At 39.7% G+C, this 26,022-nt stretch overlaps 1 protein-coding gene across 3 annotated transcripts in view; it reads right to left on the bottom strand.

Moving 5' to 3' along the window:
* Positions 1 to 1,286: 1,286 nt before the first annotated feature.
* MCOLN2 (mucolipin TRP cation channel 2) overlaps positions 1,287 to 26,022 on the bottom strand; it is a 39,249-nt gene continuing 14,513 nt past the window's right edge. For all 3 annotated transcript variants that reach the window (XM_070746261.1, XM_070746262.1, XM_070746260.1), the window contains exons 3-14: positions 24,153 to 24,326; positions 22,952 to 23,102; positions 18,958 to 19,045; positions 18,784 to 18,880; positions 16,579 to 16,678; positions 15,869 to 15,984; positions 13,523 to 13,672; positions 13,287 to 13,388; positions 13,073 to 13,195; positions 7,184 to 7,390; positions 5,440 to 5,555; positions 1,287 to 1,625 (exon numbers count right to left, since the gene is read on the bottom strand). In XM_070746261.1, the coding sequence (XP_070602362.1) occupies positions 1,589 to 1,625; positions 5,440 to 5,555; positions 7,184 to 7,390; positions 13,073 to 13,195; positions 13,287 to 13,388; positions 13,523 to 13,672; positions 15,869 to 15,984; positions 16,579 to 16,678; positions 18,784 to 18,880; positions 18,958 to 19,045; positions 22,952 to 23,102; positions 24,153 to 24,326 (1,461 nt within the window). In that variant the 3' untranslated portion in view covers positions 1,287 to 1,588. The remainder of the gene's footprint in view (positions 1,626 to 5,439; positions 5,556 to 7,183; positions 7,391 to 13,072; positions 13,196 to 13,286; positions 13,389 to 13,522; positions 13,673 to 15,868; positions 15,985 to 16,578; positions 16,679 to 18,783; positions 18,881 to 18,957; positions 19,046 to 22,951; positions 23,103 to 24,152; positions 24,327 to 26,022) is intronic.

A 26,022-nucleotide genomic window follows, 5' to 3' on the forward strand; every position in this document is an offset into this window, starting at 1 on the left:
CCAGGCAAATGTCTTATTTGGCCATGAATATGTAGAAAATGACAGCAGTTGGCTCAAATCCTTTCATAGGTACTTCAACATGAACCATGACTAGTTAATGTTCTCAAATAAAATTTCTTATCTCATTCTCATAATTCGCAGAGTAAAGTGCAGCTTATCAAATCCTGTCCATTGGCATATTATGCTTCAGTTTCTCTAGCACAAAGGGGTCAAAATTGCGTTGTCATGGCATTGTCAGGTGATGTATGGTAACTTCACTCCTCCACTCGAAACAGAATATCCTACAATCCTGGGCCTAGAAAGCCTAGAACTACGGCGCCTAAAACATGATTTGAGTATTGCCCACAAGATCATATGCTGCAACGTCCTACCGGTCAATGACTACTTCAGTTTCAACACAACAACACAAGAGCACGCAACAGATTCAAACTTAATACAAAGCGCTTCAAACTTGACTGTAAAAAATATGATTTCAACAATCGAGTTATCGAAGCGTGGAACTCATTGCCAGACTCAATTGTGTCAACCCCTAACCCCCAACATTTCTCCCTTAGACTCTCCACGATTGACCTCTCCAGGTTCCTAAGAGGCTGGTAAGGGGCGTACATAAGTGCACTGGTGTGCCTTTCGTCCCCTGTCCAATTGTCTTTCCTTTCTCTCACTTATCATATATATTTTATTTCTTTCATATATCCTCTCCTCTAAGTTCACTTTTACCCTTATATATATTACTACATGTCTATTTTTCTTCCTATGTATTTGTGTATTGGACGAATGAATGAATGAATGAATGAATGAATAAATAAATAAATAAATAAATCCCCCCCCCCTTTATTAAACTGGATGGGGCCAGTATGTTATCCATCTGGCCCGCGGGCCATGAGTTTGACAGCCCTACTCTGACAGTTTGACCAATCCAATGCTGTTTATTCAAGAGAAAAGTTTCATAAACTCCTTTAAGTTTAGAAGTACACAGAACTGCAGCATCAGTTTTCAATGGCTAATGGAAGGAATTATGAGCATTCAAAACAAATAAAAACAGCACTGACTAATACTGAGGTTTTAGGAAGAAAAATGCTTACATAATCAAATGAGCATTCAACATCTGGCAATTTTAAGTCAGCTTAATGAACCCCAAACCAGAACTATACTGTATATAGCTCGGGGCTGCAATACTGAACAAATAAATTTGAGAAAGAAACTCACAGTACTCCATTGTAAATATCCAACAAGCCAAAAAAGAGCTACAATCTCCAAGAATTACAATATTGTATTCAAGAAGCAGGTCTTATTTAAATACTTTAATATAAAAATATTTAGAAAGCAATTTACAATTGAAAAGTGTGTAACAACTTTTCCTCTTTAAGATCAGTTATTGCAATCACTTTATAAACTGTTCATCCAACCCTTTTACTACAAATTTTGAGCTTCCCATTGTCGACTGCAGAAAAACTGCTACTTCTTTTTCCTTGAATTACATTAAGTTCATGAATTTGTGGAAAAGTCCTGCACACACAGTGTCTCCAATAAATTCAAGATGGCCAGCTTTCCAGCAGTTTGTTGGCAATTTTGGCTATGCCAAATATCTTTAATTAATAAGTAAACAGTTATCATCGCTTTTTCGCCTGTAGAAAAAAGAAATAGTTCATTATTTTAGATCAGCAAAGGAATTAAAAAATGTTGGAAAGAGGTATGAATGGATCAATCAAAATATTAGCATTAGTAATTTTTAGATTTCCATCCTAAGGCAAAATAATAACTGGCCTTTATATGCCCTTACATACTTCCAATGGTTGCCATTCTGTGCCTTAAAAAAGTAATTTGAGAAAAAAAAGCCCAAACTTTGCGATTTTATCTAAATCAATTAGAGCATACAGCAGATAATGAAAAGCCTCTCCTAGGCCCTCAATTGAAATAGCAGATATTCCATAAGTTGTTTATCTTCACAGTACATCATATCTATTCAAAATCAAGATCCACTAACGAAATCACAGCTTAAAACTTTGGCCACTTAAAACATCTGCCCAGGTACTAAAAGTTACATACATTGCAATATTAAAATATTATTGAATAAGAAATAGTTATTAACTTATTTATTTATTAGATTTGTATGCCGCCCCTCTCCATAGACAACAAAGCTTTTACAGGAATGGATTGGCAGAGCCATCTGCCCCAGTTGTTTTAATCTATATTCCTACAATCAGTGACTGGACTTGTCTTGGGTTTAATTATATTACCTGAAATCTTGTTCATTTCATCATCATTATCTGGCTGTTTTCCTACATGCTCAAACCCTGCCCTCAGAGCAGTGAAAGGCTACCAAATTTTTTACTACCACACTGTGGGCGTGGCTTATTCAGGATGCCCTGCATTTTCTTTCAACATCTTTCAGTGCAAATTGGGAGCTCTGGGGTGGAGCTCCATTTTTGTTAACCCACTGCGTTCTCTCTCCCCCTGTCTGGGCAGCAGCCCACCCTTGCCTTAGAGTGTTTATAAAAGGCACACATATTTTCCTCTGTTAAATTGTTACAATAAAACTTTTTCCCCCCAGAATAAAGAACTTGCAAACTTATATTTTACTTTTATTTTCTTTCAATCACTTTATTTATTTATTTATTGGCTTTGTATGCCGCCCCTCTCCGCAGATTCGGGGCAGCTAAAAACAGCAATAAAAACAGCATATAACAATCCAATATTAAAACAGTTAACTCTTATTATAAAACCAAACATACATACAGACATACCATGCATAAAATTGTAAAGGCCCAGGGGGAAAGATTATCTCAGTTCCCCCATGCCTGGCGGCAGAGGTGGGTTTTAAGAAGCTTTCGAAAGGCAAGGAGGGTGGGGGCAATTCTAATCTCTGGGGGGAGTTGTTTCCAGAGGGCTGGGGCCGCCACAGAGAAGGCTCTTCCCCTGGCTCCTGCCAAGCGACATTGTTTAATTGACGGGACCTGGAGAAGACCCACTCTGTGGGACCTAACTGGTCGCTGGGATTCGTGCAGCAGAAGGCGGTCCCTGAGATAATCTGGTCCGGTGCCATTTATTCTTTATACCAAAGAATGTCTGTTAATTACCTTTGAAGTTTATACCAGTGATGACAAATCTATGGCACGGGTGCCACAAGTGGCACACGGAGCCATATCTGCTGGCACGTGAGCCATTGCCCTAGCTGAGCTCCAATGTGCATGTATGTGCCGGCCACCTGATTTTTTGCTCCCACAGAGGCTCTGGGAGGGCGTTTTTGGCCTCCGGGGGGATGGGATAGGATGTTTTTACCCTCCCCTGTCTCTAGGAAAGGCCTTGGAGCTAGGGGAGGGTGAAACACGAGCCTATTGAGCCCATCAGAAGTTGGGAAACAGGCCATTTCTGTCTGCCAGAGAGCCTCCGGGAGGTGGAAAAAGCAGTTTTTGCCCTCTCCATGCATTGAATTATGGGTGTGGGCACTCGCGCATGTGCAATAGTGTGCACGCACGCTCTTTTGGCACCCAAGGGAAAAAAGGCTCACCATCACTGGTCTATACCAGCCTATTTTTGCCTTGCCTTGCCTTGATTTTTCTACAACTCTCCACACCAGTGGCTTCATTCTCCTCCATTTCAGCCAATTATCTTTTATGACCTATTTTTTAAGCCAACTTTTTCCTGGCTAGCTTTCGATAGTCTTGCTCTTCTCTTCAACGGCATAAAAACTTGCTGACTTCAGCATTATGATTTCCTCAGAGAGCCAGCTTGTTTCTTCTTTGAATCCTCACTATGGTCACAAAAACAAGCTTGAACCTCTTTTCTTGTCATAATTGGATTGCATCTACAGTATTTGCATTATTCCCAATTCAATGACAGAGTCTACATACAGTGATACCCCGTCTTACGAACTTAATTGGTTCGGGGATGAGGTTTGTAAGGTGAAAAGTTTGTAAGATGAAACAATGTTTCCCAGAGGAATCAATGGAAAAGCGATTAATGCGTGCAAGCCCAAAACTCACCCCTTTTGCCAGTGCCCGTTTTTGCGCTGCTGGAATTCCCCTGAGGCTCCCCTCCATGGGAAACCCCACCTCCGAACTTCTGTATTTTTGTGATGCTGCAGGGGAATCCCAGCAGCGCACAAAACGGTGCTTCGCTGGCAACGGAAGTCCAGAGGTGGGGCTTCCCAACGAGGGGATCCTCAGCAAAATTGCAGCATCGCAAAAACATGGAAGTCCTCAAAACCCCACCTCCGGTCTTCCATGTTTTTGTGATGCTGCAATTTCGCTGAGGCTCCCTTCGCTGGGAAACCCCACCTCCGGACTTCCATTGCCAGCGAAGCACTCGTTTTTGCACTGCTGGAATTCCCCTGCAGCATCGCAAAAACACGGAAGTCCAGAGGTGGTGTTTCCAATGGAGGGGAGCCTCAGGGGAATCCCTCCAGCGCAAAAACAGGCGCTTTGCTGGCCACAGAAGTCTGGAGTCGGGGCATCCCAGTGGCGGCAGCTTGGGTTTGTAAGGTGAAAATAGTTTGGAAGAAGAGGTAAAAACATCTTAAACCCCGGGTTTGTATCTCGAAAAGTTTGTATGACAAGGGGTTTGTAAGACGAGGTATCACTGTACTGTATAATCAGGAGCGGCAGTACAGGTTTTATGCAAGTATTGTTCATACTACTTATGCTTATACCTAAAATTTAATTCAATATGATATGAGGCTGCTGACCTTGTTATACTCACCATGACTATGAATGAACTTGAGAATGCAGTTTTTTGTTTCCTGAATAGTTTGAAATAATTGTTTTTGACATACATCTTAATTTTAAAAAACTGGGAACGTAATTGTGATGTTTATAGAATTTACGGACTAACAATGAAATTCCCATATCAGAATATAATCAAGATCCTGTACTCTCATTGCTAAACTGCAATGTGTTTTGTTTGTTATTGGCTTCGTGCATTTTGACAATCTATTCATTATTATTTCGTTTTATGAGAACCGGGGTACTAACATGGGGTTTTTAGAATTCCCTATTAACGTTATACATAAACTCAGTTATGAGAAAGCTGTTACCTTTTTTTTAGCTGGTTCAGATGCCTGTCAACAAACTTATTAAGTAAAGATAAATAACAAACTTCATCACAGAAAATAATTTGTTCCAGAATTAGAACAAACTTTTAATGTTTATTTATTAATTTGGGAAAAAATACAATTAATGATATAAAATTGCTTTATGCCATAAATAGAAGCAAACTTAACTGCTCCTAAGAGCAGAATTCTTCCTCAGGAAAAAGAATTATGATCCCTTTATTTCCTAAATTCAAAGTCATTTTTCAATGATAAATACAAAAGTGGAACCAGGGCTTAAAACTTCTATTTATGTTTCTAGCTGTGTTTTATCAGAGTCCATAACAAGGAAACTTAAGTATGTTAGTATACAGGAAAAATACATAATGGTATCAGTGGAATAAAATACTGACCTCATACAGCAACAGAGGTTCGTGGATGTCTGCTGTCCTAGGCCATAATTTTCATTGTTGGATTCTTTTAGAAATTCATGAAGATCTGTAACTGGGACCCCAGTTTGTTGATATTTCTGAAACAAGAGAGTACAGAAAAATCTTTTAAGAAACAGTTTTACTCACACTAACCTACACTGTCGGGACTTCCCATTTCTTAACCTATTATGAAAAGAAGGCATTATTTATGAGAAGAGTTATCATTTCAGCAGAGTTCTGCAGCCTCAAATATAACGGAAGGTTGAAATCTAATGTTATTTATGCGGTTCACGAAGAGGGAAAAGTGCTTTTGGGTACATCTTATCTTATCGAATTCTGTTAGAGCACTTCATCTATTACTTAATGAAACCACAAATATCCTTCCACTTCCTTGATAAGTATCGCTCGATTTGCTTTCGGAGCTAGATTGTTCATCCTGAAAGTGGTACTACAGTGATACAGTTAACTCTCTTACTGTTGTATAAGGATAACTTTTTCTGCTTTTCCAGATGTCTTCCAGTTTTCTCTTGTACTCACTCCAGAGAGGTTACTATAGTTTTGGTAACAACGTCAACAATGAAAAATAAGAAACCTCAGAAGAAGGTTTCTGATTAACAGGCACCTATATTCTACTTAAAACAGGGATCCTCGATTCCTGGTCCCTGGCCATAGTCTGTTGAGACCTGGGCTACGTTAAGTGGTGGGTGAGCAGGAACACAAAGGTCTTCCTCCTCTTCTTCCTCCTCCTCCTCCCACACAAATTACGAGCTTTTATTTCTTTCCTAATGGGTTTGCAAGCATTATTTGCTTTTACATTGATTCCTATGGGAAAAATTGCTTCTACTTAGAAAGTTTTCTGCTTAATCTTTCGGCTGTGGCGAGGAGGGCGTTTGCCCAGGTTCGCCTGGTGCACCAGTTGTGGCCCTATTTGGACAGGGAGTCATTGCTCACAGTCACTCATCCCTCATCACCTTGAGGTCCGATTACTGCAATGCTCTCTACATGGGGCTAACTCTGAAAAGTGTTCGGAAACTTCAGATCGTGCAGAATGCAGCCGCGAGAGCCATCATGGGGCTCCCAAGATTCACCCACGTTTCTTCAACACTCCGTGGCTTGCATTGGCTGCCGATCAGTTTCCGGTCACAATTCAAAGTGTTGGTCATGACCTTTAAAGCCCTACATGGCAATGGACCAGATTACCTCCGGAACCGCCTGCTATCGCACGAATCCCAGCAACCGATAAGGTCCCACAGAGTTGGCCTTCTCCGGGTCCCGTCGACTAAACAATGTCGTTTGGCGGCCCCCAGGGGAAGAGCCTTCTCTGTGGCGGCCCCGGCCCTCTGGAACCAACTCCCCCCGGAGATTAGAACTACCCCCACCCTCCCTGTCTTTCGTAAACTACTCAAGACTCATTTATACTGCCAGGCATGGGGATGTTGAGATAGCTCTTCCTCCTAGGCCATTACAAGTTATGCGTGGTATGTTTGTGTGTATGTTTGATTTTATAATAGGGGTTTTTAGTTGTTTTTTATTATTGGATTGTACATGTTGTGTTTATTATTGTTGTTAGCCGCCCTGAGTCTGCAGAGAGGGGCGGCATACAAATCCAATAAATTATTATTATTATTATTATTATTATTATTATTATTATTATTATTATTATTATTAAGAACCTGGTCACGGAATGAATTAAGTTCGTAAGTAGAGGTACCATTGTATATTTTACCTTTATGGTGTCATAGGCATCTGTAATGAGGGCAATAAAAAGGCTGAGGATCATATATATGAAGAGGCTAATGAAGGAATACAGGTATAATCGGCTGAATAACCAGACTGTGGTACTCTTCTGCTGGATCTGAGCAAACGTAGCAAACATGTCATCGCCATTGACCAAAGAAAAGAGACATTCTGCAACCGTGTTCATATCTTCAAACTAGAAGTAGAGAGCACAGAACATAACCGACATCAGAAATAGCTACTGTGGCATTTCAGAGTGGTTTTAGTCCAATCTTCTTAAAATAAACAGGTCAACAACTCATTACTAAAACTCAACACATTACTAAACCTGAACTGAACTGAACAAAGACAACAAAATATCTGCATGGAAAAAGTATGTACATTTCAAAAGTGAGTGCAGGATTCACATCTCACACAGTGTCAGCCAGGCCGAAGCTATTTTATTTGGGATTTTTGGCCTGGACATATTATATACTATTCTATTATGCATTTTCTACTGTGGGAAAATGAGAGAGAGGATTGTATGAAGTTGTTAGTATGTAGCCATAACAAATTCTTTCTAGAAAGCCAAGGTCATCCTTTGTTTCTGCACCTGCACAGAAGAAGATGGGTGGATTCTGCCAGCATGGCAATAGAAAATTGGACAACGTGATGGATTTGTGGGCATGGGGGAAAGGACTTGATGGAAAGGAGGGAAGGCCAAATGGCCCCTTAGGCTTAAAAAGAGCCACCTACAGGTTGAGGAGGCAGTTTAAACCCAGCTCTAAACATTTAAGAACAGCGATCCCAGTGGAAAGGGACCAGTGGACAACTCACAGTTCTGGAAGAAGCGGTAGAAGTTCAATTTCTTGATAGAGGGAGAGCTAGCAACCACATATCTGTCCTTATCTGAGAACCTTCTCTATCAGTCGGACCAGATGGTTTATGTGCTTACTTCCTAAAAAAGCTCTCTTCTGCCATAGCTGAACCACTAAGCATAATTTTTGAAAAATCCTTCAGAACCAGCACACTTCCTAAGCTATGGTCGAAAGCAATGGTCATCCCCATCTTCAAAAAAGGAGACCCCATCTTCAAAAAAGGAGACCAATTTCACTATGTTGCGTCCCATGCAAAGTCATGGAATCAATTATAAACAAATCAATTAGTCTCCATCTAGAAACTAATAATTTGCTCTCTAACAAACAATTTGGTTTCAGAAAAAAACTATCCTGCAACCTGCAGCTCCTCCACTGCAAAAATATATGGACAACTCATCTAGATCAAGGGAAATCTACAGATGCAATTTATATTGACTTCTGCAAAGCCTTTGATTCAGTGGTCCATGACAAACTACTCCTAAAACTCAAATCCTATGGCATCTCAGGATCCCTCCATAGCTGGATTACAGCATTCCTGTCAAACAGACAACAAGTGGTCAAAATAGGAAGCACCATATCCACCCCTGTCCCAGTTAAAAGCGGTGTTCCCCAAGGTAGCGTACTGGGACCAACGCTCTTCATTCTCTACATCAATGACCTTTGCAATTACATCACAAGCAACTGTGTCCTCTTCGCTGACGATGTAAAACTCTTCAACACCACCGATAACACAACTACTCTCCAAAAAGATCTTAACGCTGTTTCTGAGTGGTCTAACACAGAGGTCCCCAACCTTTTTTGCACCAGGGACCGGCTTTAAGCTAGACCAGTTTTCCATGGCCCGGTGGGGGGGGGGGGAGCTAGCTGTCAGCGGCGCCGTAAAAGGGGCGATCAAGAGAGGAATGGGTGAATGAATGGACGGAGGGTGGGAAGGAAGGAAGGAAAGAGGGAAGGGACAGGAACAGAAGAAGGGTGCAAAGGAAGCAAGGAAAGGTGTGAAAGGGGAGAGTAAGAGAGGAAGGAGTGAAAGAAGGGAATGAGGGAGGAAAGAAGGGAGGAAGGAAAAGGAAAGCAAGAAATGGAGGGAGGAAAGGAAGGAAGGAAAGAAAGAAAGAAGGGGGGAAGGGACAGGAACAGAGGAAGGAAGCAAGGAAACTTATGAAAGGGGAGAGTAAGGGAAGAAGGTAGGAAGGAGAAAGAAAAGAAGAAATAGAGGAAGGGAAGGTAAAAGAGAGAAAGAAAAAGAGCAAGAAAGAAAGCAAGAAAGAGAAAGAAAGAAAGAAAGAAAGAAAGAAAGAAAGGCAACTTCAAAGAAAGGCTCACTGAGCATCTCTCACTCTCTCTCTCTTTCTATCCCTCTTTCTTTCTTTCTTTCTCTTCCTTTCTCTCTCTCCTCTTCCTTTATCTCCTCTCTCTCTCCCTCTCTCTTTCTCTCCCCCCTCTCTCCCCTTTCCCTCTCTCTTTCTCTCTCTCCCTCTCTTGCTATCTCTCCCCCCTTTCCCTCTCTCTTTCTCTCTCCCTCTCTTGCTATCTCTCCCCCCTCTCCCTCTCTCTTTCTCCCTCTCCCTCTCTTTCTCTCTCTCTCCCCCTCTTTCTCTCTCTTCTTCTCACTTTCTCTCTCTTATTTTCTTTCTGTCTCTTTTGCTTTCTCTCTCTCTCACTCTTTCTTGTTTTCTTTCTCATGCTCTTTCTCTCTCTTGTTCTCTCTCTTGCTATCTCTTTCTCCCCCCCTTTCTCCCACTCTCTCTTTCTCACTTTCTCTCTATCTTGCTGTCTGTTGCTATCACTCACTCTCGTTCTCCGTTCTTCTCAGCGGTGACGCGCGCACGCCCTGCCCGCCTCACCTTTGCGAGAGCACTTTCGCCCCGGGCTCTCAGCAAGGGGGTTTGCAGGAGAGGTGGGGCCGGCGAAGGTGATATTCAATGTCGGGGGCGCACAGGCGGTTGCACGCGCTCCCTATCTCCCTGCTAGCCCACTCGGAATATTCAAAATAAGAAAAGCCTTCGCCGGCAAAGGTTTTTCTTATTTTGAATACTCCGAGTGGGCTTGCAGGGAGATAGGGAGCGCGTGCAACCGCCCGTGCGCCCCCGACATTGAAGACCTCCGCTGAGAAAAGCCTTTGCCGGCATTTCCTCTCGGCGTCAAGGAGGCGCAGCGGCGGGCGGAGAGAGGGAAGGGGGGGGCAGCGGCGTCCCTCCTGGCCTTGGCGGGCCGCCCGACCCTCCCCACCTCCTGCAAACGCGGTGGGCGGCAGGGGGAGAGCGAGGAGCCGGTTCCGGCGGGCGCGGGGCTTGGCTGGCTGGCGGGGGGAGCGCCGCTGGTGGTGCGGAAAGGCCGAGGGGGCCCTGGCGCCGCGGACTGGCTGAAAACCCCCAACGGCCCGGTGCCGGTCCGCGGACCGGCGGTTGGGGACCTCTGGTCTAACACATGGCAATTCCAAATCTCAACTAGCAAATGCTCTGTCCTACACATTGGGAAGAAGAATCTGAACTCCAAATATGAACTGAATAATCAAATTATCACAGATAATCCCCATTCGGTTAAAGACCTTGGTACACTAATAATAAAAGATTTAACTGTCAAAGCCCACTGCAACAATATAGCCAGGAAGGCTTCAAGAGTTGTAAACCTAATCCTACGTAGCTTCTGCTCTGGCAATCTCACACTACTTACCAGAGCTTACAAAACTTTTGCCAGAGCCATCCTCGAATACAGCTCATCTGTTTGGAACCCATATCTCATCTCAGACATTAACACCCTTGAAAATGTCCAAAGATACTTCACCAGAAGAGCCCTTCACTCCTCCACTCGAAATAGAATATCCTACAAGATTAGACTTTCAATCCTGGGCCTAGAAAGTTTAGAACTTAGACGCCTTAAACAAGATCTAAGTATTGCCCATAAGATCATATGCTGCAATGTCCTGCCTGTTGGCGACTACTTCAGCTTCAACCACAACAACACAAGACCACACAACAGATTTAAACTTAATATTAACCGCTCCAAACTTGACTGTAAAAAATATGACTTCAGTAACCGAGTTGTCGAAGCGTGGAACTCATTACCAGACTCCATAGTGTCATCCCCAAACCCCCAACACTTTACCCTTAGATTATCTACGGTTGACCTATCCAGATTCCTAAGAGGTCAGTAAGGGGAGAGTACAAGTGCACTAGAGTGCCTTCCGTCCCCTGTCCTATTGCTCTCCTATATCTCCTATACCTTTCTTCTATTCCTATATCTCTTCTTCTATTCTTTCATTGATATGTTCTATTACTATATCTTCTTTTCTATTATTTCTTAGATATATTTTACTATGAGTATCTCCTCTATAACCTTCATCATGTATTTTACTATGTGTATATAGATATATACCCACTAAAACCCTCATTGTGTATTGGACAAAATAAATAAATAAATAAATAAAATAAACTGAGTGGATCTAAGGTCCCTAGCTCAGGAGCAGGAATAATCCACCCAGGTCTAGATGCTAGTTCCACCTTCTACGGAGAACAGCATTTTCCAGAGTGGTGCTTAAAAGTTTGTGAATTTGTCATATTGAATTTTCAGTATTCTGCCTAAATGACATAAAATTACACAGGACTCAGGGCAGTTTTGTAAGATGCCCTAAGTCTACAGAGAAGGGGGGTGCTAGAAATCCAAATAATAAATACATTAAATAACATATGCTCTGTTCTTCACATGTCCAAATGCTAGAAAAACAGAACCCAATCAGCAGTCAAAATATTATTTTTCATATATTTATTGAGGAAATGAGCCAAAATACAGATTTATGTATGGTAAAAGTATCTGAATCTCTAGGTTTATTAAATAGAGATTTTCAGTAATCCAGGTCATGATTTCTCACTTAACAACATAAATTTGAGGCTCAATTATGGTACAGTGGTACCTCAAGATACGAACCCCTCGTCTTACGAACAACTCGTGATACGAACCCGGGGTTCAGAAAAATTTTGCCTCTTCTTACGAACTTTTTTCGAGTTACGAACCGGCGTTCGGAGACTGCTGGGAAGCCGCGCGGCTGTTTTAAAAGGTGACAGCCGGGCGGCAGGGCTTCCCAGAAGCCTCCCGAACGCCGGTTCGTAACTCGAACAAAGTTCGTAAGAAGAGGCAAAATTTTGCTGAACCTCGGGTTCGGTTTGGGAGGCTGCTGGGAAGCCCCCCAGGCCGGCTGCGATCTTTTAAAACAGCCGCGCCGCTTCCCAGCTGTCTCCCGAAGCCGAACGCGGAAGTTCGGCTTTAGCGTTCGGCTTCAGGAGACAGCTGGGAAGCGGCGCGGGTGTTTTAAAAGGCTTCCCAGCACCCCCCCGAACCCCGAACCTGGGAAGCCCCCCAGGCCGGCTGTCACCTTTTAAAACAGCCGCGCGGCTTCCCAGCAGTCGCCGAAAGCCGTTTTTTTGCGGGGGGTTTTTGGTTGCACGGATTAATTGACTTTACATTGTTTCCTATGGGAAACAATGTTTCGTCTTACGAACCTTTCGTCTTACGAACCTCCTCCTTGCACCAATTAAGTTCGTATCATGAGGTATTACTGTACTAAGTTTAGGACTACCGGTATTTTAGTATTTGCCAATTTGTTGGCAAGTTCAACTGAGTTTTTTTCTACAGCCGTGAACTAGAAAGACAGAAACCTAAGATCTTTAATCTTAATTAATATCAGTTTAGAGAAGAAGCTATGTCTCTCTTAAGCTAACTAGCATTAGACAATGCTGCCCTCTAGCAATAAACTTGTGCAAGAGAAATCACAATGAATACATTTATCAACTTTCAAGATGACCACAAACAAAGGCAATAGTTGTATTTACCCATGAAGATTGGAGTACCACACAATTTCTTTCTTCAGACATAAAAAAATCCTTTAGGAATTAGAATATGAGTTGAACTATGAATAGCTAATATATAGCACAAAGGATAATTTGCCTCTAAATTTATGTTTATGTGCAATAGTATTTTATAATGTTCCTTGCACATAAAGAATAAATTCCAAATCACCTACATACCTTTTCATGATATGGTCCTAGAACAATCCAGCCACAGAAAGTATATCCAAGGTATATCATCCCAGCACAACAACAGAATCTGAGAACTTTGGGTAAAGATGCTTGCATTGTTAAAATGAGTACCTAGGGAATTGGGAGAAAATCCATCAGCTACTATGTTGAGGGAGGGAGGGGGACCCCACTCAGTTTCTGGCACTTTGCTATTTGAGCTTACATTGTAGGTTTGGAAGTAACCCAAATATCGAATGACTCCAACCCAAACAAAGAGAGTGGACGTTCCAAGAAAGATGCTGCAAACATCATAGCTTGTAAGATTCTGAAAAAAGGAGGGAAAAAATTAACCGCTGAAAGAGGAAGAACCGATTCCTCTTCAGATCTCAACCAACGTTTTAGAGGTTAGAATTCTTTCAGCTATCACAAGCCAAAAGTAACTGAAGCTTTAAGGATTACCTTTGCTTTTATTTCCATCTTCATTATAGAGCCAATGATAGTCATCGTGTCACTGATAACCACTAGAACATACCATCCATTTATGAACTCTAAACGATCCGCACTGCATACATGGCGTTTATATTTCTCCAGGAAAAAATTCACAAATCTCTGGTTTAAAGATTAACAGAAGAAGAAAAAACTGCTTCAAAACAAGAATGATTTACTAATTAACATCACACCATTATTATGGTAATGCCACCATGTGGTCATTATAAGAACTGCATGAAGATAAGGAAAGTGCAGTTCGGCTATTGCTGAACTACAATCCCAGTATCAACTATCTTATAGGAACTATATTTTATAAACCACTTCATTCCTCTCTACTGTATACACACAGTATAGAAGAAAGTTATTGACTAACTTTTAAGATATCATTCTTTTTTAAAATTCTGCTTATTCCTGCTATGCACTGCCAACATTCAGTCTCTAGTTGGAGAGAAATTAAGCTATTTAATACCGTTCATTTCTGTGTTCAATAATGTACATCTTTGCCCCATTCCAAATGTAGAATTTTAATTACAGTTCGTGGAACCAACCGGGGTTCATAATATGTCTCAACTATTAATGGGTGGCATGCACAGCACAAAAACAAAATAATCAAACCACCTTATAGCACCTTTTGTGAACTAATTTATGAAATAAATATTTGTTCAATTTCTAGTTTTCTTAATCTATTTGAGTAGGATGATAGAGCATAGAGAGAAAAGAAGACCAGTATTTAAAATCCCAAATGGTAATGTTACGGTATATTAATATGAAATTTCTTTAATTTTTCTAATTAATTAATAATACTTTAGGCCATATCCGGCTATAAAATTCAGAATACAAATATATGTTAGAAAATAGCATAAAATACAAGAATAAATTGATATTCCTGGAGGGGTCTGTAATATGGTAAATGATTTAGCTTTACTAGATAAATGGTCAAAGCAATGGAAACTGCAGTTTAATGTTTCCAAATGTAAAATAATGCACTTGTGGAAAAGGAATCCTCAATCTGAGTATTGCATTGGCAGTTCTGTGTTAGCAAAAACTTCAGAAGAGAAGGATTTAGGGGTAGTGATTTCTGACAGTCTCAAAATGGGTGAGCAGTGTGGTCGGGCGGTAGGAAAAGCAAGTAGGATGCTTGGCTGCATAGCTAGAGGAAGCAGGAAGAGGGAGATTGTGATCCCCTTATATAGAGCGCTGGTGAGACCACATTTGGAGTACTGTGTTCAGTTCTGGAGACCTCACCTACAAAAACATATTGACAAAATTGAACGGGTCCAAAGACGGGCTACAAGAATGGTGGAAGGTCTTAAGTGTAAAACGTATCAGGAAAGACTTAATGAACTCAATCTGTATAGTCTGGAGGACAGAAGGAAAAGGGGGGACATAATCGAAACATTTAAATATGTTAAAGGCTTAAATAAGGTTCAGGAGGGAAGTGTTTTTAATAGGAAAGTGAACACAAGAACAAGGGGACACAATCTGAAGTTAGTTGGGGGAATGATCAAAGGCAACATGAGAAAATATTATTTTACTGAAAGAGTAGTAGATCCTTGGAACAAACTTCCTGCAGACATGGTTGGTAAATCCACAGTCACTGAATTTAAACATGCCTGGGATAAACATATATCCATTGTAGTAAGATAAAATACAGGAAATAGTATAAGGGCAGACTAGATGGACCATGAGGTCTTTTTCTGCCGTCAGTCTTCTATGTTTCTATGTTTCTAAAAGAAAATATGAATTATATTTCTGTGTCAAGTCTACAATTTACCCTTTTCAGATTCATATATGCAATTCTCAATTATACTGTGTGTTCAGATGGTTATATTATATGCAATTTTGGGATTTTGATGCACACGGAATTTATTATTTTAATTTAAGGATCCCAATAGGCCATTTGGAATCCCAAGAGTCCTTTGGGAGTTGGGCGGCATGTAAGTCCAAACAAACAAATTTGTCTAATGTGTCAAGATACTGTATGTCTGTTTCTTATGCAGTTGAAAATTAAATATGTTCTATATCCTCTATCTCTGGGATTTCACCTTGAGATTAATTAAATTGACTTAAATCAGACAAATAAAAATAACATATTCCTGAATGTAGTTGGAAACTCTAATAATCAGTAACTGTTAATTGAAAGCAAATTTAGAATATGAATTTCTCATCTTCAAGAACATAACCCGCTATTACAGTTTCTGTCTTAAATACAACTTCTGATCAAACTACAGTATATGATAAATATGCTAAGAACAATTCTTACTTTCTGTTATTTTGGAAAAATGAAATGCATGCATAGAAATGAGGCATACTTACTTTTTGCAATTTTAGAGCAAGAATAATAGACCGTGTGCAGAGAATCAGGGAACCCAAACAGGTCATTATAACAAGCCCATCAAAAACCAAGATATACTGTGTGTTCTTCTGAACAACTAAAGGGATTAGAAAAACAAATAACTTAAAGACTTTAAAAAATACAGATAATTCCAAGCCTATCACTACACAGGTGATAAATTAATTACAGCAGGTCATCTCTTTTTAAGTGTAGTAAATTCTGAACCGAAGCATGAAGAAACAGAAATAAACCCCCATTGATCTACAGACTCTTTCAAAATGTAATTCTCTAGTCCCAGTACTTCGAAATAATGCTTACACAATAATTGTCCATGTATACATTTTTGTGTTAAACTGCAATATTATGGTAGCTTAGCTGAGTTTTTATGATTTTAAGCTTTTTGTTCAGTATTTCATTACATCTTAATATGAAAGGAAAGACTTAGTTGAATTTAAAAAAAAATCTAAGGTAGCTTCCATTTCAGAATAATGACATGAAAAGGTAAACACAGCTTCTCTACATAGCTAGTTATATAAGCATTTATCTATTTGCTTAAGAAATATGACCTAGTCAAATTTTCTGCATTGTTGACAATGTTTAAGCTATCAATGACACAGTCTGTAGACAAAATGGTGGCTGTCCATAAAAAAGGAGGCTTCCATTTTCTTATTCACATAGTCAGGATACTTACAAGAGCCGGATATATTCCAGTCTTTACATTCTTGAATCTCAGCGTCAATATCAAAATATATTTTTATTTTACCACTGTGAGCCTTATTGTTAAAAGTAATCTGTCAAGAAAAAAGTTTTTTTTTAAATTTTTGTAATAAAAGATTTTATTGAAATATTTAACACACATATACAAACTTCACATATACATAATCATAAAGTAAAAACAGAAGGAAAATTAAAGACAAAAACAGAGAAAAAAACAAACGAGGAACAAAATAAAAAATAAAAATCATTACAAAAAAGAAAAAAAGGGATTTGTTAAAAAAATTATTTACATCCTAGAATGAATATTTAGTTTAAATCAGGGGTCTCCAACCTTGGCAACTTTTAGACTTGTGGACTTCAACTCCCAGAATTCTGGCAGGTGAAGTCCATAAGTCCTAAAGTTGCCAACCTTGGAGACCCCGGCTTTAGATCACATGGAACACCCTTTTGGGGTATGCATGCCTAGTTGGAATAATTGTTGACTCCTGGTAATTGCCTGGAGAATTCCAGGTTTTTGGAAAGATTTTCTTGGCAAGATTTCAAAGTTTGCCACTTCCTTCTTCCCAGGGTTGAGAGGCCAGTCATTAAACCAAGGTCACCCACTGGCTTTGTGCCTAAGACAGGACTAGAATATAATCTCCCAGCTTCTAGGCTGGTGCCTTAACCACTACACCAAACTGTCTTTGTAAAGAGCATCCTATATACATTTTTTTTAAAGCTACAAACCTCTAAATCTATTCATAGGTATCAAAGCAGTAATTCTCCAGAAAGTAGCTTGACAATGTAGTTTATGCCTCTTATTACTATCACTAAAATTTACAGTACCTAGTTTGCCTCAACCATTTAATTTATTTCAATTTCACATCCTGAAGACTAAAACATCCATCAGCTTATCTTGAAAAAGATAAGACCAAAGCTGTATAAGTACCTTGTCAAAGAGGACTAGAGAAATTGAGCAACCTGATATCTTAGTATATGGGAAGTTGCTTAAACAATAATCACTGCTAATTTTTCCATTTAAAGTACTGTATTTATAAAATATTACATACAGACACACAGAAAAATCCTTTGGCTAGTAAACAAAGCTTCTTCATAGGACAGCCTATTGCCCACTGCAGTATATTAAGTTAATGCAGTGTTTCCCAACCTTGGCAACTTGAAGAAATTTGGACTTCAGCTCTCAGAATTCCCCAGCCAGCATTTGCTGGCTGAGGAATTTTGAGAGTTGAAGTCCAAATATCTTCAAGTTGCCAAGGTTGGGAAACACAGAGATGCATAATACAGGTAGTCTTCAAGTTCAATGGTAATGGAGCCTGCTCATCTTGGTTAAAATCTGAGACAGTTGTGAAAAAGATCAGTCGTGTGACTGACCTAATTTTGTTAACTTTTTCATGGTAGTTTATTAACTTTTTCATGGTAGTTGCTAAGCAAACAAATGATTGGCTATGAGTCCAGTTTTACCAAAAACTGGAAGTAAATGCCCGTTTTCTACAAAAATGTCATAAAAATGCAGTCAATTGCTCATGGGATGCTCCAAATGACTGTAAATACAGCCCCATTGCAGAGAACCCAAAGTTTGGTCATGTGACTATGAGGGGGGCGCTTACTATCAGAACTTTAAATCTAGGTTTTAGGTACAGTGTTCCCTCGATTTTCGCGGGGGATGCGTTCCAGGACCACCTGCGAAAGTTGAATTTCCGCAAAGTAGAGATGCAGAAGTAAATACACTAGTTTTGGCTATGAACAGTATCACAAGCCTTCCCTTAACACTTTAAACCCCTAAATTACAATTTCCCATTCCCTTAGCAACCATTTAGATTATTACTCACCATGTTTATATATTAAAGTTTATTTAAAAAAATATTTATTAAAGGCGGACAAAGATTTGGTGATGACATATGAAGTCATCGGGTGGAAAAAAACATGGTACAGGGAAAAAAACCGCAAAGTATTTTTTAATTAATTTTTTGAAAATCCGTGGTATAGGCTTTTCGCGAAGTTTGAACCCGCGAAAATCGAGGGAACACTGTATACCCCCCAGGTAGATCCATTGAAACTTCAAACAATGATTAAGTGACTGGTCGTAAATCTTATACTGATGTTTAAGAATTGCCAACATAAAAAGTGGCTGAAGAGTAAAATATATTTTCTATAGGTGAAATAATAAAAAATTGCTCACAGTATTTTCAAATTCGTAACAGTCAGGCTGCTCACGAGTATGAATAGTCTCCAGATCAATGCCTTTTAGTTTAAAATAAATTTCAACCTGTATGAGCCTGGAAAAAAGAGAAACCATTACAACATTTTCTTTTTCTAAGGAAACAGAAACTGGGCTTTAAAAATGGCATGTTACCTATAGAACTCAAGGTGGAAAAATGTTGAATTCTTTAATTCACTTATTTCCTTAGTGGACAGATCCTGAAGTTTCAAATGAATGCATTCTGGAAGAAGGAAGCAAAAGATATACTTAAATATATACAAATATATAATATGGATTTGAGAAATGGAAAGATATGATAACTGTAACAACACGGTTGCAAAGCAAGCATACACTAGGCCAGTGATTTTCAACCTTTTTTGAGCCGCGGCACATTTTTTACATTTACAAAGCCATGGGGCACAGGGGCTAAAAAATGTTTGGACAAAAAAATTCTCTCTTCCTCCCTTTCACTCTATTTCTCCCTCCCTCTTTCTCTCTCTTTCTCTTTTTTTCTCTCTCTCCATCCCTTTCTTTCTCTCTTCCTTCTTTCTTCTTTTTTGCTCTTTCTCCCTCCCTCCCTCTGTCTTTCTCTCTCCCACCTTCCCTCCCTCTCTTTCTCTCTCTCTCTCTCTTGCTTTCTTTCTCTTGCTTTCTTTCTCTCTTGTTTTCTTTCTCTCTTGCTTGCTTTCTCTCTCTCTTGCTCTTTCTCTCTCTCTCTTGCTTTATTTCTCTCTCTCGTTTTCTCTCTCTTGCTTTCTTTCTCTTGCTTTCTCTCTTTTCTTTCTCTCTTGCTTGCTTTCTCTCTCTCTTGCTCTTTCTCTCTCTCTCTTTCTTTCTTTCTCTCTCTTGCTTTCTTTCTCTTTCTTTCTCTCTTGTTTTCTTTCTCTCTTGCTTGTTTTCTCTCTCTCTTGCTCTTTCTCTCTCTCTCTTGTTTTCTTTCTCTGAGCTTCGCGGCACACCTGACCATGTCTCGCGGCACACTAGTGTGCCACGGCACAGTGGTTGAAAAACACTGCACTAGGCAACAATCATTATTATCACCGTCTTCTGTTTTATATAAGAAACACGGCTCCAAGTGATAATTTTATTTCTGTAAATCCAGTTTTGTATATAAGCAATATCTAAATAATAAAACCAAGAGACGCAGATAGATTAATAAACATGTCATACAGTTTATGTGAAACCCACACAAATAAGCTACAGTGATACCTTGTCTTACAAACTTAATTAGTTCCGGGACGAGGTTCTTAAGGTGAAAAGTTTGTAAGATGAAACAATTTTTCCCATAGGAATCAATGGAAAAGCAATTAATGCATGCAAGCCCAAAATTCACCCCTTTTGCCAGCCTAAGCACCCGTTTTTGCGCTGCTGGGATTCCCCTGAGGCTCCCCTCCATAGGAAACCCCACCTCTGGACTTCTGCGTTTTTGCAATGCTGCAGGGGAATTTCAGCAGGGGAATCTCAGCATCGCAAAAACGAGCACTTTGCTGGCAACGGAAGTCCGGAGGTGGGGTTTCCCAGCAAAGGGAGCATCAGTGAAATCGCAGCATCGCAAAAACACTGAAGTCCTTGAAACCCCACCTCCGGACCTTTTTGCAATGCTGCGATTTCACTGAGGCTCCCCTCACTGGGAAACCCCACCTCCGGACTTCCGTTGGCAGCGAAGCGCCCGTTTTTGCGCTGCTGGGATTCCCCTGCAGCATCACAAAAACACGGAAATCCTGAGGTGGGGTTTCCCATGGAGGGGAGCCTCAGGGGAATCCCAGCAGCGCAAAAACAGGTGCTTTGCTGGCAACGGAAGTCCAGAGGCGGGGCATCCCAGCGGCGGTGGTGGGTTTGTAAGGTGAAAACAGTTTGTAAGAAGAGGCAAAAAATCTTAAACCCCGGGTTTGTATCTCGAAAAGTTTGTATGATGAGGCGTTTGTAAGATGAGGTATCATTGTATCTGGGTAAGCATCCCAAACCTCTCTTCCAATCAATCCATTTAGCTATACAGTTAGTCCTTGTTTAGCACCACAATTGAGATTGACAATTCAATCATTAAGCAAAGAGCTTGCTTAGTGAAACTGCAACAATGCTTATGATCTTACTTCATCTTTCCTATGGTTGCAAAGTTACTTTTTTGGCATTATCCTAACTGTGAGCAATTGCTAAATCAGGACTTCTTGTACAGACTGACACAATATGCAAAGAATCTACATACAGTCAAAAGGCATAGGCTACACTAGACAATCCTGCTATACTTCAAAGACCCAAGGCATTCATGAGCTTCTCATAAACTTTGTGTGATGGAGTTAGAGACCAGTCATTGCAGGATGCTAAGATGTCTGACTGCCTTCATAGTGTTTATTGCTCTTATATTGTTTTCTAAGCAGCAAAAGGTAACAAAGAGCAACAGCATTTTTATTGGTGAATTCTCCTCGCCAATCCTTAATAACATCCTATTGATACAATCTAGATGAGATCACGTACCAGCCAGGGATAGTGTCCTACATCATCCTGGCGATGTGAACTGGGTGAGATCATATAGGTATGCGAGGCCTGCTTGAGGAAGGCAGTTTGCTGCACACAACCTCTACATAACTTCTACCTCTACATTTTTGCTCTTTTTTCTGATTGCTATGGGAAATATAAGCTTCCATTTTATCAAAATCTGTTAACTAAAATGATCAATTCTGGAAAGAAATTGATCCCAAAACAGTCAGTGCATATGACATAAGTACACTCCCATGGCAAATAGTTAAATCACAAAGCTGCAATTTTCTTCTGATTTTCAAAATAAAACTAATCCAAAACATGTGAGATGCATTATATCACCAACCTATCTCTACACTGAAGAAAAAGAATAATATAAAAATGTGCCCTCTAACCGCCTAAAGGTTTTCTGTTTTCATTTTTAAGGAAGCTTGAACTGTGAATTTAATTGTGGTTAAATTTCCTGTTCAGTTCTCAGACAAATTACCCTAGTTTCCCAATTCAAGTAGATAGGGATTGGGGGTTAATTTATATTTCTATATTTCACCAAGTCACAGTATAACAGGAGGGGAAAGGCATTTCTTTACTGGCAAAAAAGATTGGTTCACATCCCCATTTGTTAACTTAAAAAACAACTGTCCAATGGCACAGATCAAACTAATCATGCTTTAATGAAAAACCCAGAGTCAGACTTCCAGATCAGCAATTCAATCATGGCTTGGAAAGTTAATGTCTGGTTTATCACCTAACCATGGACATTTATTTTAATGTAGAGTGCCTTGTATCTCTTAATTAGAGACTTGGGTAAGGAGCAAAAATGAACCAGAAATTATGAAATCATCACCAGGCCATTGCCTCACTTAGAATCCTAAGAAAAATGCTTTATTTCAAACTGTGTAATAGTTTCCTAAAGCAAACCATGGCATAGATCAGTGATGGCGAAGCTATGGCATGGATGCCAAAGGTGTCACGCAGAGTCATATCTGCTGGCATGCAAGCCATTGCCCTAGCTCAGCTCCAATGTGCATGTGTGTGCCGGCCAGCTGATTTTTGGCTCGCACAGAGGCTCTGGGAGAGTGTTTTGGCTTCTAGAGAGCCTCTGGAGGGATGGGGAAGGGCGTTTTTACCCTCCTTGGGCTCCAAGGAAGCCTTTGGAGCCTAGGAAGGGCAAAACACGAGCCTACTGGGCCCACCAGAAGTTGAGAAACAGGCCATTTCCGGCCTCTAGAGGGCTTCAGGAGGGTGGGGGAAGCTGCTTTGACCCTCCTCAGGCATTGAATTATGGGTGTAGGCACTCACACATGTGTGATAGTGCATGCCCACTCTCTTTCAGCCCCTGAGGAAAAAAAGGTTCGCCATCACTGGCATAGATCTAAAGCACACAGCACATCATGTCAAAATATTAATCATGTTATAACTTGTGATGTGTTAACCTAGTTTTGTGGCATCCTGGTAGTAAAGCTCCTACTATATAGACAGAAGGGACTTTGGGCAGCCAAGGCAAATGATTATATCCTTTGTAACATTCTACTACACAAGAGAGAAGAGCACTTTAATGTACATTATGGGCAAACCTAAAATCAGAGACTAACTATAAGTTTTGTCCCCAAGTTTTGAAAAACTTACAAATATCAAATGAACAGCTATAGTCACCGTGCTGATTCCAAAGTACCTGTTTCAATAGTACTGTCTATGATCAAAGTATCATTAGAAGAAATTGTGCCTTTCTTATATTGTTGCTTACATATGTGTAAGCCAGCCACGTCATCGTCATCTTGCTCATAACCGAGTGTGCCCAGTGATATATTCTTCAGTTGTTGGTACTAGATGCAAAGAACAAAAGAAGAAACAACTCTTTTTGATAGCCTCAACTAGGATTATAAGACATCCAAAAACACAGATATTTAAACAAGAAGCCTGAAATTTGCTTTGAAAACATTTCATTTATTGTCAAAATAAACTTGCAGAACCAATTAAAAGAAAGCTATTGTATTAATTGCACTGTCTGGTATTCATTGCCTCTTTTCCCCAGTTACACATTTACTTAGAAGTAAGTCTGTGAAATTTAAAAACTTCCTTTTGGAAAAGATTACTGTGAAGTGTAACAAAAGTATGCCAAGTTTTTAAAGAATTAAATTGTTATTTTTCTGTGGCAAAAAAGTCGGATTGTAGCTACAGCCTTAGCAAGGGTGTCCAACATCTAGAGTATTCTTTGGGCAAGCACATGAATTTACAATTTTCATTTCTAAAGAAGTAGGCGTTGGGTTAAATTATTAGGTCATATCGAAGGCATAATTCCAGAGATTTTATATCTCTGCATTGAATCTCAGATTCAGGTTGGGATTCAGTAGAAACATGGAGTTGGACAGTCTTTAAATCAAATAATAATAATAATAACAACAACAACAACAACAACAACAACAACAGAGTTGGAAGGGACCTTGGAAGTCTTCTATTCCAACCCCCTGTTTAGGCAGGAAACCCTACACTACTTCAGACAGATGGCTATCCAACATATGCTTAAAAACCTCCAGTGTGGAGGCATTCACAACTTCTGGAGGCAAGCTGTTCCCCTGATCAACCATTCCGACGGTCAGGAAATTTCTCCTTAGTTCTAAGTTACTTCTCTCCTTGTTTAGTTGCTTCTTGTTCTACCCTCAGATGTTTTGGAAAATAGGTTGACTCCTTCTTCTTTGTGGCAACCCCTGAGATACTGGAAGACTGTTAATAATAAATAAATAATAAATAAATCCCACATTCTCAGTTCTCACATTCAGTTGTCCATTGAATTGACCACATTAGTGTTTCCGTTTCTAGTCAAATGCGTGCATGTTTTTCACTCATATACTCGGATACCAAAGGTAGGCACTTACCTGGCTAATTGCAAAAAAGATGCTATCGTAGACATCTTGCTGTGTGTATACGCTGCAACTGTAATCATCTTCATCAACCCCAGAGTAGTTTTTCAAAAACAGATGCTTAAAAGCTATAGTATTATCCTCTTTAAAAGAAACCACCAACTGGTTACTCAGACCAAAAAGGATGAGCTTTAAGAGAAGAAAAGAGAGCAAGTGATAAATTGTTTTATGTAATACATACTAAATCAGGCGGCAGGTACTTTTTGATATAAGCACCCTAACTTGCTAAATCATGGTTTAATACAGGCAATGTATAGGCCCCCATATTGTGGGTTCCAAACAGTTTTCTAGAACAGGTTGTATTGAAAATTTTGAACGTTGTTGTTGTTGTTGTTATGGTTGAGAGAGGTTACATGTGTCCAAAATCTAAATATTTAAGTGACAAACTGTCCATTTTTCTTTAAGCATTCTGCTTTTAAACCCCACCTCCAAAGTCCATCCAAAAAAGTTTGGATTTTATGGCAATATGTTACTGGTTACATCAATAAGGAAGAAAGTCAGAATAACACCCACCCACCCCCAGTTTGCCAACCCCTAATTTAGCGGATGGGAAGACACAAATTACTCCTCAATCATTTCAATCCTCATCTCTTTATATGTGACTTGTTTCCAATGTATTATTCTGATTAGGGAAATCACTTTAAACCAGGTTTTTAAATGGAATTTAATAAAAAAACTATAGTTACTTAAACATGAAATATTTTAAAAAAATGTTTGGTTTTTAACTTTAGCAATGGAATGTGTTTAAAAAAACCTACCAACAAATCGAAATTCAGCAATATCTTAAACATAACAGATTGTCCTTTCCCCTTTAAACCAGGAGTCAGTTAAACTTTTAAATGACTGACAATTATAAAATCACTTGCTAGGACATGCCATGGATGTCTTTATTCTGTGTATTTTTCAATGCTTAGATGAAGAACCAACCAGGAGCCAGCTTTCCTAGACTGCTGTGATATGGACCAATTAAGAGATCAACTTGCCAGGTTCAAATACCCAGAACCCACTCAAACCTGTTCAGTTGTCTGGGAGCTGCTGAGTGGCATGCTACAAAGCAGTTCATTTACAACAACACAAGAGCACGCAACAGATTCAAACTTAATATTAACCGCTCCAAACTTGACTGTAAAAAATATGACTTTAACAATCGAGTTGTCGAAACGTGGAACTCATTACCGGACTCAATAGTGTCAACCCCTAACCCCCAACATTTCTCCCTTAGACTATCCACGATTGACCTCTCCAGGTTTCTAAGAGGTCAGTAAGGGGCGTACATCAGTGCACTAGTATGCCTTTCATCCCCTGTCCAATTGTCTTTCCTTTATCTCATATATCATATATATTTTCTTCCTTTCATATATCTTCTCCTCTATTTTTACATATTATCTTTATATATATTACTTCATGTCTATTCTCTTCCATATGTATTGTGTATTGGACAAATGAATAAATAAATAAATAAAATTTTATCTGTGAAGATGCCAGCTACAATTGGCAGCAGAGCATCCTCCTTACACCATAAAACAAGGCCACAGCATTAATCTTGAAAGATCATCACTGCTCGATTTCTCAAATTGTTGTTTCTCACTCACTCCAGGACGTGGATTGTGGGGGCAATATGCTGGCTCTGTTAAAAAGTGCTATTGCTAACATGTTGTAAGCCGCCCTGAGTCCAAGGAGAAGGGCGGCATAAAAATCAAATCAAATCAAATCAAATCAAATAAATAAATAAATAAATATCAGGTTTCAAAGTATTTATAATTGCAATTTCAAAATATGAAAAAAATGTAAAAAATACTTTGTTTTTGAACCCTGATTAGTGAGA

The sequence above is a fragment of the Erythrolamprus reginae genome, chromosome 3 (genome assembly GCF_031021105.1).
Source record: "Erythrolamprus reginae isolate rEryReg1 chromosome 3, rEryReg1.hap1, whole genome shotgun sequence".
Taxonomy (NCBI): Eukaryota; Metazoa; Chordata; class Lepidosauria; order Squamata; family Dipsadidae; genus Erythrolamprus; species Erythrolamprus reginae.